This window comes from Typopeltis vanoorti, chromosome 5 (genome assembly GCF_054136105.1).
Source record: "Typopeltis vanoorti isolate ZY-2024b chromosome 5, IOZ_Tvanoo_1.0, whole genome shotgun sequence".
NCBI classification, from domain to species: Eukaryota; Metazoa; Arthropoda; class Arachnida; order Uropygi; family Thelyphonidae; genus Typopeltis; species Typopeltis vanoorti.
The window spans coordinates 94,675,452-94,690,514 of NC_143553.1; the positions used below are offsets into that span (position 1 = coordinate 94,675,452).

Consider the following 15,063-nt stretch of genomic DNA (forward strand, 5'->3'; position numbering starts at 1 on the left):
AATGGGATTGGCAGAAAAATTAGAGAAGTATCATGTCAACATAATTGACATTAGAAATGAAACAAAGGCCTGTGTAGCTCAGTGGAAGTGGTGCTTGCGTCCTCTGCGCTTGGCCGCTTGAAGTTAGACTTAGGTTCTAGTCTAGTCGCTGACTGGAGGAACTTTTTCTAAGCCTATCTTCGACCGGTTCCTGAGTTAGTCGATCTCTGGCAAATGCAAGTGGGTTTTTCCTCACGGAAACTCGGGTTTTTCGTCCCGTAAACTCAAGAAAATCGACCGTAGTACCCACATTATTTCAGACGACATATCTTGTTAGGGTTAGGCACCAAGAGGTGGCAGCACTTGTTTGCCAGCCTCTTCATCGGTGGCTGCTATAATTAGTGATAGACATGGGCCAGCTATCTCTGATTGGCTACCGGTGGAGATTGAACTGCCCACTCAGTCTCCAAAAGTTAGATAGGGTATAAAGGCCTTGTCTACTCCCTATTAGGGAATAAAAGGCGTTAGTTGATTTTTTTTTTTTTAGAAATAAAAACAGATAAGATTCTTCTAAATAACTACCATGCTACATGATGTTACATTCAGGCCATAATGATTAGAGATAGAAAGCAGCAGCTATAGTAGTAAACGATAAACATAACGATAATATTCTTGAATGACAAGCAATTTCAAGTAGAGTGAGGTTGGCAAACATTAAATTGGGGAATTATATACTGAGGCATTATTTTTTGCATATGGTCCCACAAACAGCAAAAGTTTCAAACTTTTGAAAATGAGTTAGTAAGCCTATTTTTGTCTCAGTAATGCCAATTATATCCACACAGTATTCTTCCAGTTCTACAAGCTCATTTTTCCTTTCTATTAATACTCCTTATATTGATGGTTCCTATCTTCAGTTCTTCTGGTATTAGGTTTGTTGTTGTTGTTCTTGTAGATGGTGAGTTGGAGTTTGTTCCAGTAACCGACGTTTTACTGTTTGCCCTAGTTTCCTGATGAAATCTCACCATGTTGTACCATCACATGCATTTATGGTTTAAGCTAACAGAGAGCACAATACAGTTGGCTAAGTCCCAAATTGCCAGCCTATCCTCATTTGTTCCCTATCCAATAGATACCTACTAACTGGATGCACCATGTGAAGGTGAGGATGGGACATTAGGTCAGAAGCCCAAGTTAGCTCTCTGCATTCCTGAAAGGCAATGTGGAGGTATCCTCCCAGTTATTTGCATTATAAGACAAATAACACATGCTATCGTTGCTGATAAGATTAACACCAAGGCAAGACAAATAATGACATCAAACTACTGTATTTAGTTCAGCCCCAGTTACATGGTTCCTCTTTAAAAACCCATGTACAAGATATGTGGATGTTGCATCAGCAATTAACAATGCAGGGTTAATTAACAAAATGTTCAATATGTAAATTCATATTTATGAATTTAGGGACACAAAACACGTGTTGAAAAGATTATTTTACTGATTAATAATAAAATAATAACTTTACATTTCGACCCCTGTATTGAGGTCATCTTCAGAAGGATACACATAAGAAACAAGCTACATGCTGTTGCACTCTATACAGGTAAGGTACATCTACGTTGTTAACTAATCTTTTTTCTTAGCCTGCCCTCTAGTGATTAAAAAAAAATAAAAAATAAAAAAAAAAAATAAATAAAATAAAAACAAAAAAAAACTACAATAAACTCTGCTAAAGTCCTCACATGCTAGGATTCTTCTGGAATTATACAGTTTATACTGTTATATTACGATTATCTTTCAATACAAGAAAACTTGGTGAAGTTTTTTTTTTTTTCCCTGAACATTCAACAGCAACCTGTACTGTACAAATCCAGAAGATAATTGTAATATAACAATATAAACTGTATAATTCCAGAAGAATACTAGCACATGAGGACTTCAGCAGAGTTTATTGTAGTTTTTTTTTGTTTGTTTTTTGTTTTTATTTTATTTTTTAATCACTAGAGGGCAGGCTAAGAAAAAAGATTAGTTAACAACGTAGATGTACCTTACCTGTATAGAGTGCAATAGCATGTAGCTTGTTTCTTATATACATGTATCCTTCTGAAGATGACCTCAATACAGGGGTCGAAACGTAAAGTTATTATATTATTATTAATCAGTAAAATAATCTTTTCAACACGTGTGTTTTGTGTCCCTAAATTCATAAATATGAATGCTGATCACCATGTAACCTTAAAAAAAAGATTCAATATGTAAATATTATAATGAAATAGATATAATCTAAATACCAAATTTAAACATTAAATAATGTTTCTCAATGTTTTCTCCAGCAAAAATAATAAGCATGGAAGAAGTGCAGGAATAGTTTGAATGGTAATTTTAAACTAAGAAATGAATATGTACCTACATGAAAAACAAAGTGTAATGAAAATATGAAATCCAAATACTTGGAGAGACAAAATGACCATCATCAGTGATATAACAACGTTCAAAAGGAAGAACATACAAGACTGGTTTCAGTTTATGGAATGATCTGCAAGCTAGAAGGATGATATATAATTAGTTTATATCTGAGATATAATGTAATAATTTTAAAAAAGTTATTTACAAAGAATTAGAAGCTCTCTCTCTTTTAGTAAGGAAAGGTAATCATTATGATTTAATGCTTCAGAGCTTTCCTTAAACAAATATATGTCAAGTAAATGTCAGGCCGATGGATCCTTTGTTCTGCATTGACTCCATAATGAGTGAGACTGGACTGGCAAGATTTTCAGCGGCCGGCATTGCAATTTAAGTCCCTTCTCTACTGAATGATTAATAAAATATGATGACATTCACATAGGCCTTGGTAAATGTCCCATAGAGAGACAATGGTAAGAGTTTATCATTGATGGTGGGTAGGAAATTGGACAGTGCTTATAGAATTAGGTTCTGAGATTCCAGAAAATATAAGGAATAGGAATCCTACATTTCATGGTAAAGTTGTGGGAGGTAGGGCTGTGGGTACCTGGATGTTGGATCTTCTAAATTTAAACACATTTAACTGCATGGTAGTTAAATGATGAAGTAGAAGAACAAATATGTGAGCTCTGTTAAGTAAGTTAATGATGCCCATTTTTTGTGATGGATTTGTTTAATTGCCTAAATAAACAAAGTTTAAACTAAAATAATTTTCTTTTTCCATAGTAATATTGACCCAAGGCTGACGATTTTTAATCTAATAAGAGCAACAGGTTCGTTTCTGGACAGGATCAAATTGTGAAAATATCTATTTGGCAGACAAAAAGAAAGGATGAGGATAGTTGCCTCTATGCAGCCAACTCTCACTATGGTAAATACCCACCATAGTGAATTTACTGCTAAATCTTGCTAAAAGTATCAATACTATAGTAAAGGAAATTCACTATAGTGAGAGTTGACTGTATCATTCACTATCATGCCTTGATATTTTCATACTGATAATCTTGTGATTTTCATTAATGAATTATTTCATGGAGGTAAAATGTAAAAACTAAATGCAATATTTATTAAAATAATATTTTTTTCATTTTAAGACAAATTTCTGGTAGTAAATATGGAACTATTTAAAATAAATCAAACAGTCCTGAAAATTATGAAAAACAAGTTACCTCTCTGATGAGGTTGGATAAATCTTTGCAGCAAAGGATAAAAGTTGAATACAAAAAGCTGAAACAAAATGATTATTTATTATTTAAAGTACTCGTTCAAACCCGTTCAGTAATATTTTACTACTCAGAAAAAAATACATACCAAATTATGATTTTTTTAAACAACAAATTTATAGTTGCATGCTTTAAAAACTCACTGACTGCAGTAAACAAACTAAAATATGAACTAGTAGTTCAATAAAGTACAGCTATCTTTGTTCTTGTGATAATTTTATTAATACAATCATAAAAATAACACACAGTTCATGCTTTGGCTTTGCAATACTGCCATCTCCAACCACTCAAGAGGAGGTTAACTGTGAGGCTATCACAGGTTCTTTCCAAGGAATTTCTACATGAATTGCTAAGAGCTCTTGACCATCAGGTTACATTCTGTTCTGTACTTAGGTGTTCATTTTTGGATTCTGAAAAAATGGAAAGAACATGCTGTCTCCATTGATATTTATTTGATCACATGTAGCTAAATTTCATCTTACTTTTAGCCACCATATACAGAGATCAGCAGAAGGTTTGTTGGGAAGAACATCAAATACAGACTAGAATAGTCCAGATTTGCAAAGCAGCACTTCTGTAACAGTTTGCTGACAAATGACCACCAAATTTTACACAGGCTTTTTTTTTTTTTTTTTTACTTTGCATAGTGAATGTGTATTTCTACAGTTTCCCAAACTGCATTTGTGATAAGCCCTGAATTTAGATTGTGATTAGACCAGTCTTCTTCAAGGAAGTCACAATAAAAAAAAGGAACATGTTTGAACATGCAAAATAATGCAATCCTTCAGATATCACAATGATATCTAGTAAGATAGACTGGAAGAGTAGATCCTATCTCATAATCACTCCTTTCACATAAAGAAGAAGTTGTGAACTCTTCACCTTGGACCTAGAAAATATTCAAAAGCAACTGTTTATTTGTGAAGAGAATATTTAAAAAAAATAATACAAAACTTTCTCACCATAAAATGTGAGATCCAAACACAGAGCCTTCTTGGGGTTTTTTAAAGTGCATAGTGGAACTGAAAAAAATTAAACCATGGACTTCTGGTATATTCTTATCATAAAGAAATTAATTTATGCTGGAAAATGTATGATATCATTCAATATATCAAGAAATCAGTTCTGAATGTCAAGCTTAAAAGAAATATTTAAGAAACTGCTTTCTTTTAAACATTAAACAATGTTTTAAAGATGAAATATGCACGCCTTTTAAATTTGCTCTAATAATGCATAATTCTTTTTTTTATGTATTTTAATGTTGTGAACTGATATACTTAAATCATGCTGCAAAAGACAATTCTATTTATTCTCTTACTAGAAGTTATCTGAAGAACTTCTTACATGAAGTTTTATCTTCTACAAGGACAGCCTGTAGGAGAGAGATTGGCAATTGGATTCCATCTGGGGTGGGGGACCTACCAGTATCAAGGGTATTGAGTATTCTTCTAAGGTCCTGTTGAAAGACAAGATGAGGTATACCGTAGGTGGTTTGTGGGAGACCTGTTCTAGCTGAGGAAAAGCCTGATACCAAGGATGGAAACATAGCAAGGCAGGTTTTGTCCAACATCACTGGCAAGGGACCAAAAGGCTCGACTGCCATTTGAGTAGGAAGCAAGATTAGTGCACATGGTCTGATGAAATCTGTCCTAGATTTGCCAATGATTTTTTTGCTATTGTTATGGGCTCTGATCAAAGTTGAGTTTTTAACCCAAGCCATAGAGTGTATGTTACATTTTAGCTTTGACTGCTTTGACACATTTCATGGAAAAAAAAAAAAAAAACAAGGATTGAACAAGAGTTAGAGATCCCAAGTGGAGTGGGGAATAAAGAATAATCCCAACAAGAATAATTTCAGCCACGAGTACCTAGACCAAGAGAGAAATAACAAAAATTAGACCATAGAATACAAGGCTGAAGAAGGACGATCTGTAAAAAAAAGAAACAGACAAGGTCATAGTCAGAGCTGACACCAATGATGTATTCAGAGGGAGAGCTAGTCAAGAAAAGGTTCAGGATACAGGAAGAATGACTAGGATTATCTGGAATTCTGGCAGGTATATGAACAATTTACATTACATCATTACTAAAGTAAACAATTCAGCTTCCCTTCCATTTTGGTCTGTGAAGTTAGAGAAAGGGGAACTAGTCCAAATCATGGATGTTGAAATCTCAAAGGGAGATTATCTCACTGTTTGGGTAATTAGACTGTATGACTGATTTTTAGAGATAGATAACCAAAACATAGATTTCAAAAATTTAAAGAAGAGCACTAAAGACAGCAGGTAGAAAAAGGATGCAAGGGAATCTTGAACCAAAGTAGATCATATAAATGAGATTACATATCTGATAACAAAAGCAATAATGTTTCACCCTTCTTATTGAAGGCATAATGCATGATATAATGGAGAAAATTTAGATGAGCAACAGAAGATGCCATTTGAGGTCCAGTGATGAATAACACAAGCAGTTTGGATTTCTGTAAGTGGTTCACATCATTCATATTGGTATTAATTCCCTGGATGTTTTAAACAATAAATTGTGTTGTATTGTTTTATATATATATATTTATTATTTTTTTTCTGTTGTTGTTGCATATACTTGTTTTCATATAACACGAGCCCTTTATTATTTTTTTTCTTACATAATAACATCATTTGGTCTGATAATGATAAAATAATTAAGATAATGTTTAGTAACTATATATATATTTTATTTGCTAAACATTATCTAACCTCAATCCTAAAATTAAATAAGAGTAAGATTTACTTTAACTTTTCATTCATTCATGAACAAAAGAAGCAAAAAATTCTAGTTTCTGGTTTCATTTAACTTCATCGAATGTTCTATTTCATGAGAAGTCTAGACTTACTCATATGGAAGAATAGAAAGTTAAAATTATTATAGTCACTAATCTCATTATTGCATGTAGGCATTCTCTATATCATCATCGATTTCCTGATATATATACCCTTGAGGCATGTTCAGGCTGCTATGACAGAACTACGTGATTAAGTTTACATTATTATTAAATCTCCTATTAAGAATTTTCCTTCAAATTAGTCTATTATTTGTCAGCACTCTCATATTGTCGAATCTAACATTTTGTTCTTATAAAGAACTTCTGAATAAATTAAACCACGTAGTTCTTGGTCTTGCTCTGGGTCACTTTCCTGCCATCAAAGACCTGTTTTCCCAATATTTCCTCATGATTCTATTTAACTGGCCATATCACCTTAGATTAACTCTGATCACACATTCTTCAGTGCTAGCAATGTCAAGTTCCTTTCTAGCATCTTCATTTTTAATATAATTCTACCATTGATGCCATCTATTCACTCCCCTAAATTTGCTACAAACTCTCACATCTGTGGTCTCTAATCTTTGATCAAGTGCTTTATTTCTAACCAAACTCTCAGATCCATGATTTAAAATTGATTTGAACACACTGTCTTGTATATTGCTAGTTTGGTGTTTTGGGTAATTTCTCTTTTATTCATTATAAATTGATTCAACTCGCTCCTCACCATACCAGCTTTACTTATTATGTTGTCTCTTTTCAAATTTAATTTCCCATCTAAACCAAAAACTGTACCTATATAACTGAAATATTTTACTTGTTCTATAGGATCTCTGTCCAGAATACAGCTGAAGTATTTTATGTTCCTGCCTATTTTCATAGTTTTGGTCTTTTTGTTGCTGATCTACATTCCAAATTAATTACAGCTGTTGTTCAATTTGGTTAGAGAATACTGGAGACTTGCACTGCATGTGTTTAGGAGCACTTCATCATCTGCATAAAGCAAAGTGCTAAGTTTGATATGTCTAAAATGATATAAAAAATGATCCACATAGATGATGAATAGGAATGAAGATAATATACATCCCTTTGTTGCATCTGAATGTTGATTTTACATCAACCCATCTTTCTGTATTACCAATGATTCTAACTGCTGACTTAACTTAAATATAGACTATGAATTGCTCCCTATAATGTTCCATTTACTCCATATAATTGTAATATTTTGAAAAACTTTTCTCCAGACGCCTTATCATATGCCTTTTCCATATCCTTGTTATATTCCCATGATCTGTCAACTATTTGATGTATAGTGAAAATCTCATCTTGACAAACCTGTATTTGGTCTGAATCCAGCTTGTTCTTTGAAGTTTCCCTTCCACATTTTTTCTTAAGTCTCTTTATGCTTGCAGAAATCTTAGCTGGAACACATAGTACAGAAATTCCTATGTAATTATCACACTCAGCTTCATTCCCCTTTTTAATAGATGGGAACTATGAGAGCTCTACTTCAATCATCTGGAATTTGACCTCTTGATCAGGCCTTCTGAATTATGCAGTGTAGCCACTGCAACTTTTATACTCCATATTCAACCATTTTGACATATTCAAACTTTTCATATTTACGTATTCAAACATATTCATACCTCCATATTCAAGCTTTTGACAGCTTTCTCTCAAGTATTGATATGTATTCCTGTTTGCATTGATCTTGAAAATTTTCTCCTCCTTTTCTGTCAATGTTTGTACTGTTTAACATTCTTTCAAAGTAATTACTCCATACATCTAGAATATGCTTATCTTCAGTTTTCATGTTACCTTTAACATCTTTGATTCTTTTTATAGTAATCTTGCCTCCATTTCTTAATTTTTCAATAGTATGCAAAATATTTTGACACCCCACTGATATTTATTTTCTATATTCTTATGGAAGTCTTCCGATGATTTTTGTTTAGCCACTTTTACACTTAGCTACCTCGCATTTTTCTCTGTATTCTTTTAGGGCATCTACCAACTTATGTTATTATAAGTTGGTAGATGTTAAAAATAAGAGCACCATGGTGGAAAGAAGAAGTTAAAGAAGCGGTCAAGGTAAAGAAGAAAGCTTCTTTAACTTCTTCTGTCCACCATGGTGTTCTTATTTTTCTATCTTTGCAGACAACTTCATCACATGCCTCCCTAATTGAATAAACATTTTCTTTAGAATATGCCACTGAGACTCCAAGGTTTGGTTATTTCTTTTCCAACTGTCTCATTCTTTTGTCAATAATGTTCGTATAGATAAGTCTACAATTTATCTATAAAAGCTACTTAACTCCTTTCTAAAACTTTTTTACATACTGTTCTTTTCAATGTGATGGTCAGTTTTATCCTACTGGGGTGCTTAAGGATCAAAGCTGTATAACTGAGTGGAGACCTCCATATAGACTTTAGAGGAATGCAGAGAACCTGACCAGGGCTTCTGACCTAATGTCCAGCACCCTGTTAGGTATCTACCTGGATACTAAACAACTAAGGATGGGCTGGCAATTTGGGATTGAGCTGATCAAACTGTATTCTTATTGGCTTAAACTACAATATAAAATGCTAGGACAACATGAGAGAATTTCATGCTGGCTGGGGTGTCACCCGGTTAAACAGGGCCTGTTTAACAGGTTGTTTTTGTAAGGGAACCATGGCAAACAGTGAAAAGTCAGCTACTGGAACAAATCCTAAAACATAACCCAAATCAACATCACCAGAGTTCAAGATTGATACTATCAACATAAGAAGCATGAATGGCAAAAAAATGGAGCTACCTGAGGAATTGGATAGGTATCAGATTAACATAATAGGGGTGACTGAAACAAAAAAAGATGAGATCTTTCTGAGCAATAAAATACATCATGACAGCATCATCAAATTCCTGACATGTACCCTCAAGGGTTGTACAGGATATGATAGTACTACATGAAAAATTTACATCATCACTAACTTCCTATCTACAATTTTCTACCAAATCAGTCTGTTACTTGTCAGACTCTAACATTACCAGATCTTATATTTCTATCGTCTAAAGCACTTTGTACCATATCAATCCACCTATATCCTGGTCTTCCTCTGGGTCATTTTCCTGCCAACTTGGCAGAGAAAACTTGTTTTGCTAATCTTTCTTCGCTCTGTTTAAGTGACCATACCACCCAAGATAAGTTCTGCTAACGCATTCCTGGATGCTGACAATGTCAAATTCTTTCCTAATATTCTCGTTTTTAATATGATATTGCCATTGATGCCATCTATTCATGCCTCTAATCTTTCTCAGGACTTTCATATTTGCAGTCTCTAGTCTTTGGTCAAGTGTTTTACTTCTGACCTAGCTCTCAGATCTCCAATTTTGATATCATGTTAAATACCACTTTCCTTCATAATGTGATCCATATAGATAATGAATACATCCTTGTCTCACACCAGATTTAACATTCCTGTACTAACTTCAATTCTAACTGCTGACTAACAACTCAAATAAAGACTAAGTATTGCTTGATATAATGCCCCATTGTCATATTCCAATGATTTCTCCACTATTTGTCATAAAGTGAAGATCTGATCCTGACAGCCTCTATTTGACCTGAATCCAGCTTGTTCTTCACCAAGCTTTTCTTCCACAATTCTTCTCAACCGTTTCTCAAGTATACTTGCATATATCTTACCAGGAACACTCAATAGGGATATACCTCTGTAATTCTCACATTCACTTTTATTTCCCTTTTTATATATGGTTACTATTAGAGCTCTACTCCAATCATTGGGAATTTGTCCCTCTGTCTAGGCATTCTGAACTATGCAGTGCAGCCACTGTAAGACTTTTATACCAGAATACCTCAGCATTTCTGGTCGAATATCATCTACTCCAGCTGCCTTTCCACATTTCAAGTCTTTGATGGCTTTTTTTACTTCAAGTATGGATATGTATTCTTGACTGCATGCCTGGTCAGTGTTTTTTTTTTTTATCACTGTGCTGTCATCACTGCTTGTTTCAATTAGCAAATTTTCAAAGTAATTACTCCATACTTCAAGGATATCTTTTTCTCCTGATTCCATTTCATCTTTAACCTCTCTAACTCCTTTTACAGCACTCTTTCCTCCATTCCTAAGCTTCAACAACCTCCAGAATATTTTGCCACCTTCTTGATATTTATTTTCTATATTCTTGCCAAAGTTCTCCCATGACTTTTGTTTAGCTTTCTTACATTTGTCTCTGTATTCTTTAAGAGCACAAGTTGACTTATTTGCAAGAAACTTTTGATATGCTTTCTTCTTTTCCTTCACTGCCTCTTTAACTTCCTGTGTCCACCATGGATTTCTAAATGTTCTATCCTTGCAGACAACTTCACCACATGCCCCTCTAGCTGAATCAATCAGGGCTTTCTTCAAGGCTTGACAATGAATCTCCAAGGTTTGGTTCCTGTTCTCAAACTCTTTCATTTTCCCTTCAATAATCTTTGTGTATTTTAGTCTACAGTTCACATCTGAGGGCTGCTCAACTTTTATTCACTTTAAAACTTTCTTACATGTTATTCTTTTCAATATGAAATTCAATTTTATCCTTTACTCAAGACTAAATAGTGATCACTTCCAATTTCAAATCCTCTGTACACTCTGGTGTCCTGCACCAGGGAGAAAACATCACTATCAACAATAACATAGTCAATGAGCTTTTCCATGTGAATTTGTGCACATTTTTATGTTGGAACATGGTGTTAGTAATAACCAGTACATGTCCTGCGCAGAAATCCAATAGGTATTTGCCATTATTATTAGCTTTTCACTTTTCTCCAAATTTTCCCAAAACATTTTTGTATGTCTGACAATCACTTCCTACTCTGCTATTTAGATTCCTCTCAACAAGGACCAACTTTTCCTTTTTCATTGTGTCAGTAGCTTTCTCTAGGGCCTCAAAAAATTCCTCCACTTTTACCTTAGTAGAACCTTCTGTGAGACCATAGGCACAAACAAGGCTCATTGTCCAGTTCCCCATTCCGATATTTGCCCAAATCACTCTACTTGACAATGCCTGCAATTCAAGAAGATGAGCCTCGTATTTTGTGTTGAATACTATGGCTACTGCTTCTTTTCCTTGATTGTCATTAAATGAATATAACATTTTGAATTTATTGCTCAGAATGATCTCACTAGTTTTTGTCTTTTTTGTTTCAGTCACCCCTATTATGTTGATCTGGTACTTATCTAATTCCTCCGCTAGCTCCATTTCTTTGCCATTCAGGCTTCTTATGTTGATAGTACCAATCTTTAACTCTGGTGATGTTGAGTTGGGGTGTGTTTTCAGATTTGTTCCAGTAGCTGACTTTTCGCTGTTCACCCTGGTTCCCTGGCAAAAACAAGGGTGGCCTTGTTTAATCGGGCGACACCCCAGCCGGCATGAAATTTTGTCATGTTGTACCATCATTTTCTATATTGGTTTAAGCCAATAAGAATACAATTTGGTCAGCTAAATCCCAAATTGCCAGCCCATCCCTGTTCGTTCAGTATCCAGGTAGATACCCAACAGGGTGCATCACGAGAAGGTGAGGATTGGACATTAGGTCAGAAGACCTGATCAGTTCTCCGCATTCTTTTAAAGGCTATGTGGAGGTCTCCTCTCAGTTATACAGATTTGACCCTTAAGCACCCCCAGCAATAAATACAAATTGTTATATTCAGGAAATAACAATCAGGGAAAAGGTGTAGCTACAGTTTCCAACTAAATAGGAGACTAATGTTCATGAATGGCAGGCAATATCAAGTTGAGTGATGTGGGCAAATATCAAAATGGGGAACTGGCGTATCCATGGTCATATAGAAAGTTGTACTAAAGTAGAAGTTGAGAATTTTTGAGGCTTTAGAGAAAGCAACTGACAATGAAATAGGAAAAGTTGGTTCTTCATGGGGATTTGGAGAAAAGAGTAAAGCTAATAATATGGCAAACACCTGTTGAATTTCTGCTCAGGATATGGACTAGTTTTTACTAGCACAATGTTCCAATATAACAATGTGCACAAATTTATATGGAGAAAAGAGGTAAGGAATAAGAAAGTCTCATTGACTATGTTATTGTCGATAGTGATGTTTTCTCACTGGTGGAGGACACTAAAGTGTACAGAGAGGATTTGAAATTAGAAGTGATCACCATTTAGTCTCGAGCAGGATAAATTTGAATTTCATATTGAAAAGAAGAACATATAAGAAAGTTTTAAAGCGAATGAAAGTTGAACAGCTCTCGGATGTGAACTGTAGACTAAAATACACAAACATTCAAGAAAAAATGACAGTTTCAGAACAGAAACCAAACCTTCGAGATTCAGTAACAAATCCTGAAGAAAACACTGACTGATTCAGGAAGAGGCATGTGGTGATGTTGTCTGCAAGGATAAAAAAAATTCAGTACTCCATGGTGGACATAGGAAGTTAAAGAGGCAATGAATGAAAAGAAGAAAGCATATCAAAAGTTCCTGGCAAATAAGTCAGCTTGTGCTCTTAGAGTATACAGAGACAAATGTAAGAAAGCTAAACTCCATGTAAAACTAGCTAAACAAAAGTCAATGGAAGACTTTGGTATGAACATAGAAAATAAATATCAACAAGGTGGCAAAATATTCTGGAGGCTGCTGAAAAAGCTCAGAAATGGAGGAAAGAGTGCTGTAAAAGGAATTACAGATGATAAATGTGACATGAGAACAGGAGAAAAGATATCCTTGAAGTAATTACTTTGAAAAATTGCTAAATGAAACAAGCAGTGACAGCAGGGTGGCAAAAAACTCAATAGGCATGCAATCAGGAATGCATATCCATACCTGAAGTAGAAAAAGCCATCAAAAACCTGAAATGTGGAAAGGCAGCTGCAGTAAATGATATTCAACCAGAAATTCCCAAGTATGGAGGTATAAAAGTCTTGCAGTGGCTGCACTACATAGTTCTAAAGGCCTGGACAGAGGGACGAATTCCAGATGATTGGAATAGAGCTCTCATGGTATCCATATATAAAAATGGAAATAAAACTGAATATGAAAATTACATAGGTATTTTCCTACTGAGTGTTCCTGGTATGATTTATGCCAGTATATTTGAGAAACGGCTGAGAAGGATTGTGGAAGAGAAGCTTGGTGAAGAACAAGCTGGATTCAGGTCAAATAGAGGCTGTCAGAATCAGATTTTCACTTTACGACACGAGAAATCGTGGGAATAAAGCACAAATCTAGAAAAGGCATATGAAAAGGTGCCAAGAGAAAAGCCATTCAAAATGCTACAGTTGTATGGTGTCAATGGGACATTATATCAAGCAATACTTAGTCTTTATTTGAGTTGTAAGTCAGCAGTTAGAATTGAAGTACAGGAAGATGGTCTGATGATAAATCTGGTGTCAGACAAGGATGTATATTATCCCCTCTGTTATTCATTATCTATTTGAAACATATTATGAAGGAAAGTGGTACTATGATATCAAACGTGATATCAAAATTGGAGATGTTAATCTCAGCTCTTTACTTTATGGAGATGATGCTATACTTTTTACATAAATACAGTACAAGTCTACAAGATTTCCTGACTAAGATCTGCAATTACAAGTCAAAGACAATGAAAATAGGCAGAAGCATTGAAAATATCAACTACACTGTGAATGGTGAACCTATACAAATGAAAGATTTCAGCTACTTAGGCACGATTTTTAGTGAAGATTGTAAATTAAATATGGAAATAGACAACAGAATCGACAAAGCTGATATGGTAGGAAGTTAACTGAATGAATTTATATGGAATAAGAGAGAAATTAGTCAATACACTAAATTAACTGTATACAACACAGTGTTGAAAGCAATTTTAACTTAATAATCTGAGTGCTGGGTTAGAAATAAAACACTTGACCAAAGGCTAGAGACTGCAGATATGAGAATCCCAAGAAAAACTAATGGTATGAGCAGATGGCAGCAGTGGCAATATCATATTAAAAATGAGGATATTAGAAAAAACTTGACATTGTTAGCATCCAGGAATCTCAGGTGGTATGGTCACTTAAACAGAATGGGAGAGGAAAGATTAGAAAACAAGTGTTCTTTGCTAGGTTGACAGGAAAAAGACCAAGAGGAAGCCCAAGATATAGGTGGATTTATACAGTAAAAAGTATCTTAGAAGATAGAAATATAAGATCTGATAATGTTTGAGTCTTGACAGGCAACAGACTGATTTGGAGGAAAATATTAGTTAGGAAGTTATAATGATGTAAGTTTTTAATGTGGTACTATTATATTGTGTACACCCCTTGAGGATACATGTCAGGAATTTGATGATGATGATAAAACTAAGTAATGGTCACTTCCGATTTCAAATCCTCTGTTCAATCTTGTCTTCTGAACCAGCATGGATATATGACTATCAACAATGACATGGTGGGGCCATTGATTTTATTTTATACATAAATGATATAGGAAAAAACCTGAAAGTAAATATTCAGTTGTTTGCTGATGTGAAGGCAGAGTAATAGAGGTGATGTGGAGAGCTCGCAGGACAACTTAAACAGGCTGTCAGTAAGGGCAAAAATGAATGTGTGTGTGTGTGTGTGTGTGT

At 34.5% G+C, this 15,063-nt stretch overlaps 1 protein-coding gene across 1 annotated transcript in view; it reads right to left on the reverse strand.

Annotated features, from left to right (window-relative positions):
* Positions 1 to 15,063, reverse strand: part of Mys45A (SDA1 domain containing protein Mys45A) — a 203,423-nt gene that overhangs the window by 103,997 nt on the left and 84,363 nt on the right. Inside the window, exon 12 of the mRNA XM_090393262.1 lies at positions 3,612 to 3,669. Within this exon, the coding sequence (XP_090249388.1) occupies positions 3,612 to 3,669 (58 nt within the window). The remainder of the gene's footprint in view (positions 1 to 3,611; positions 3,670 to 15,063) is intronic.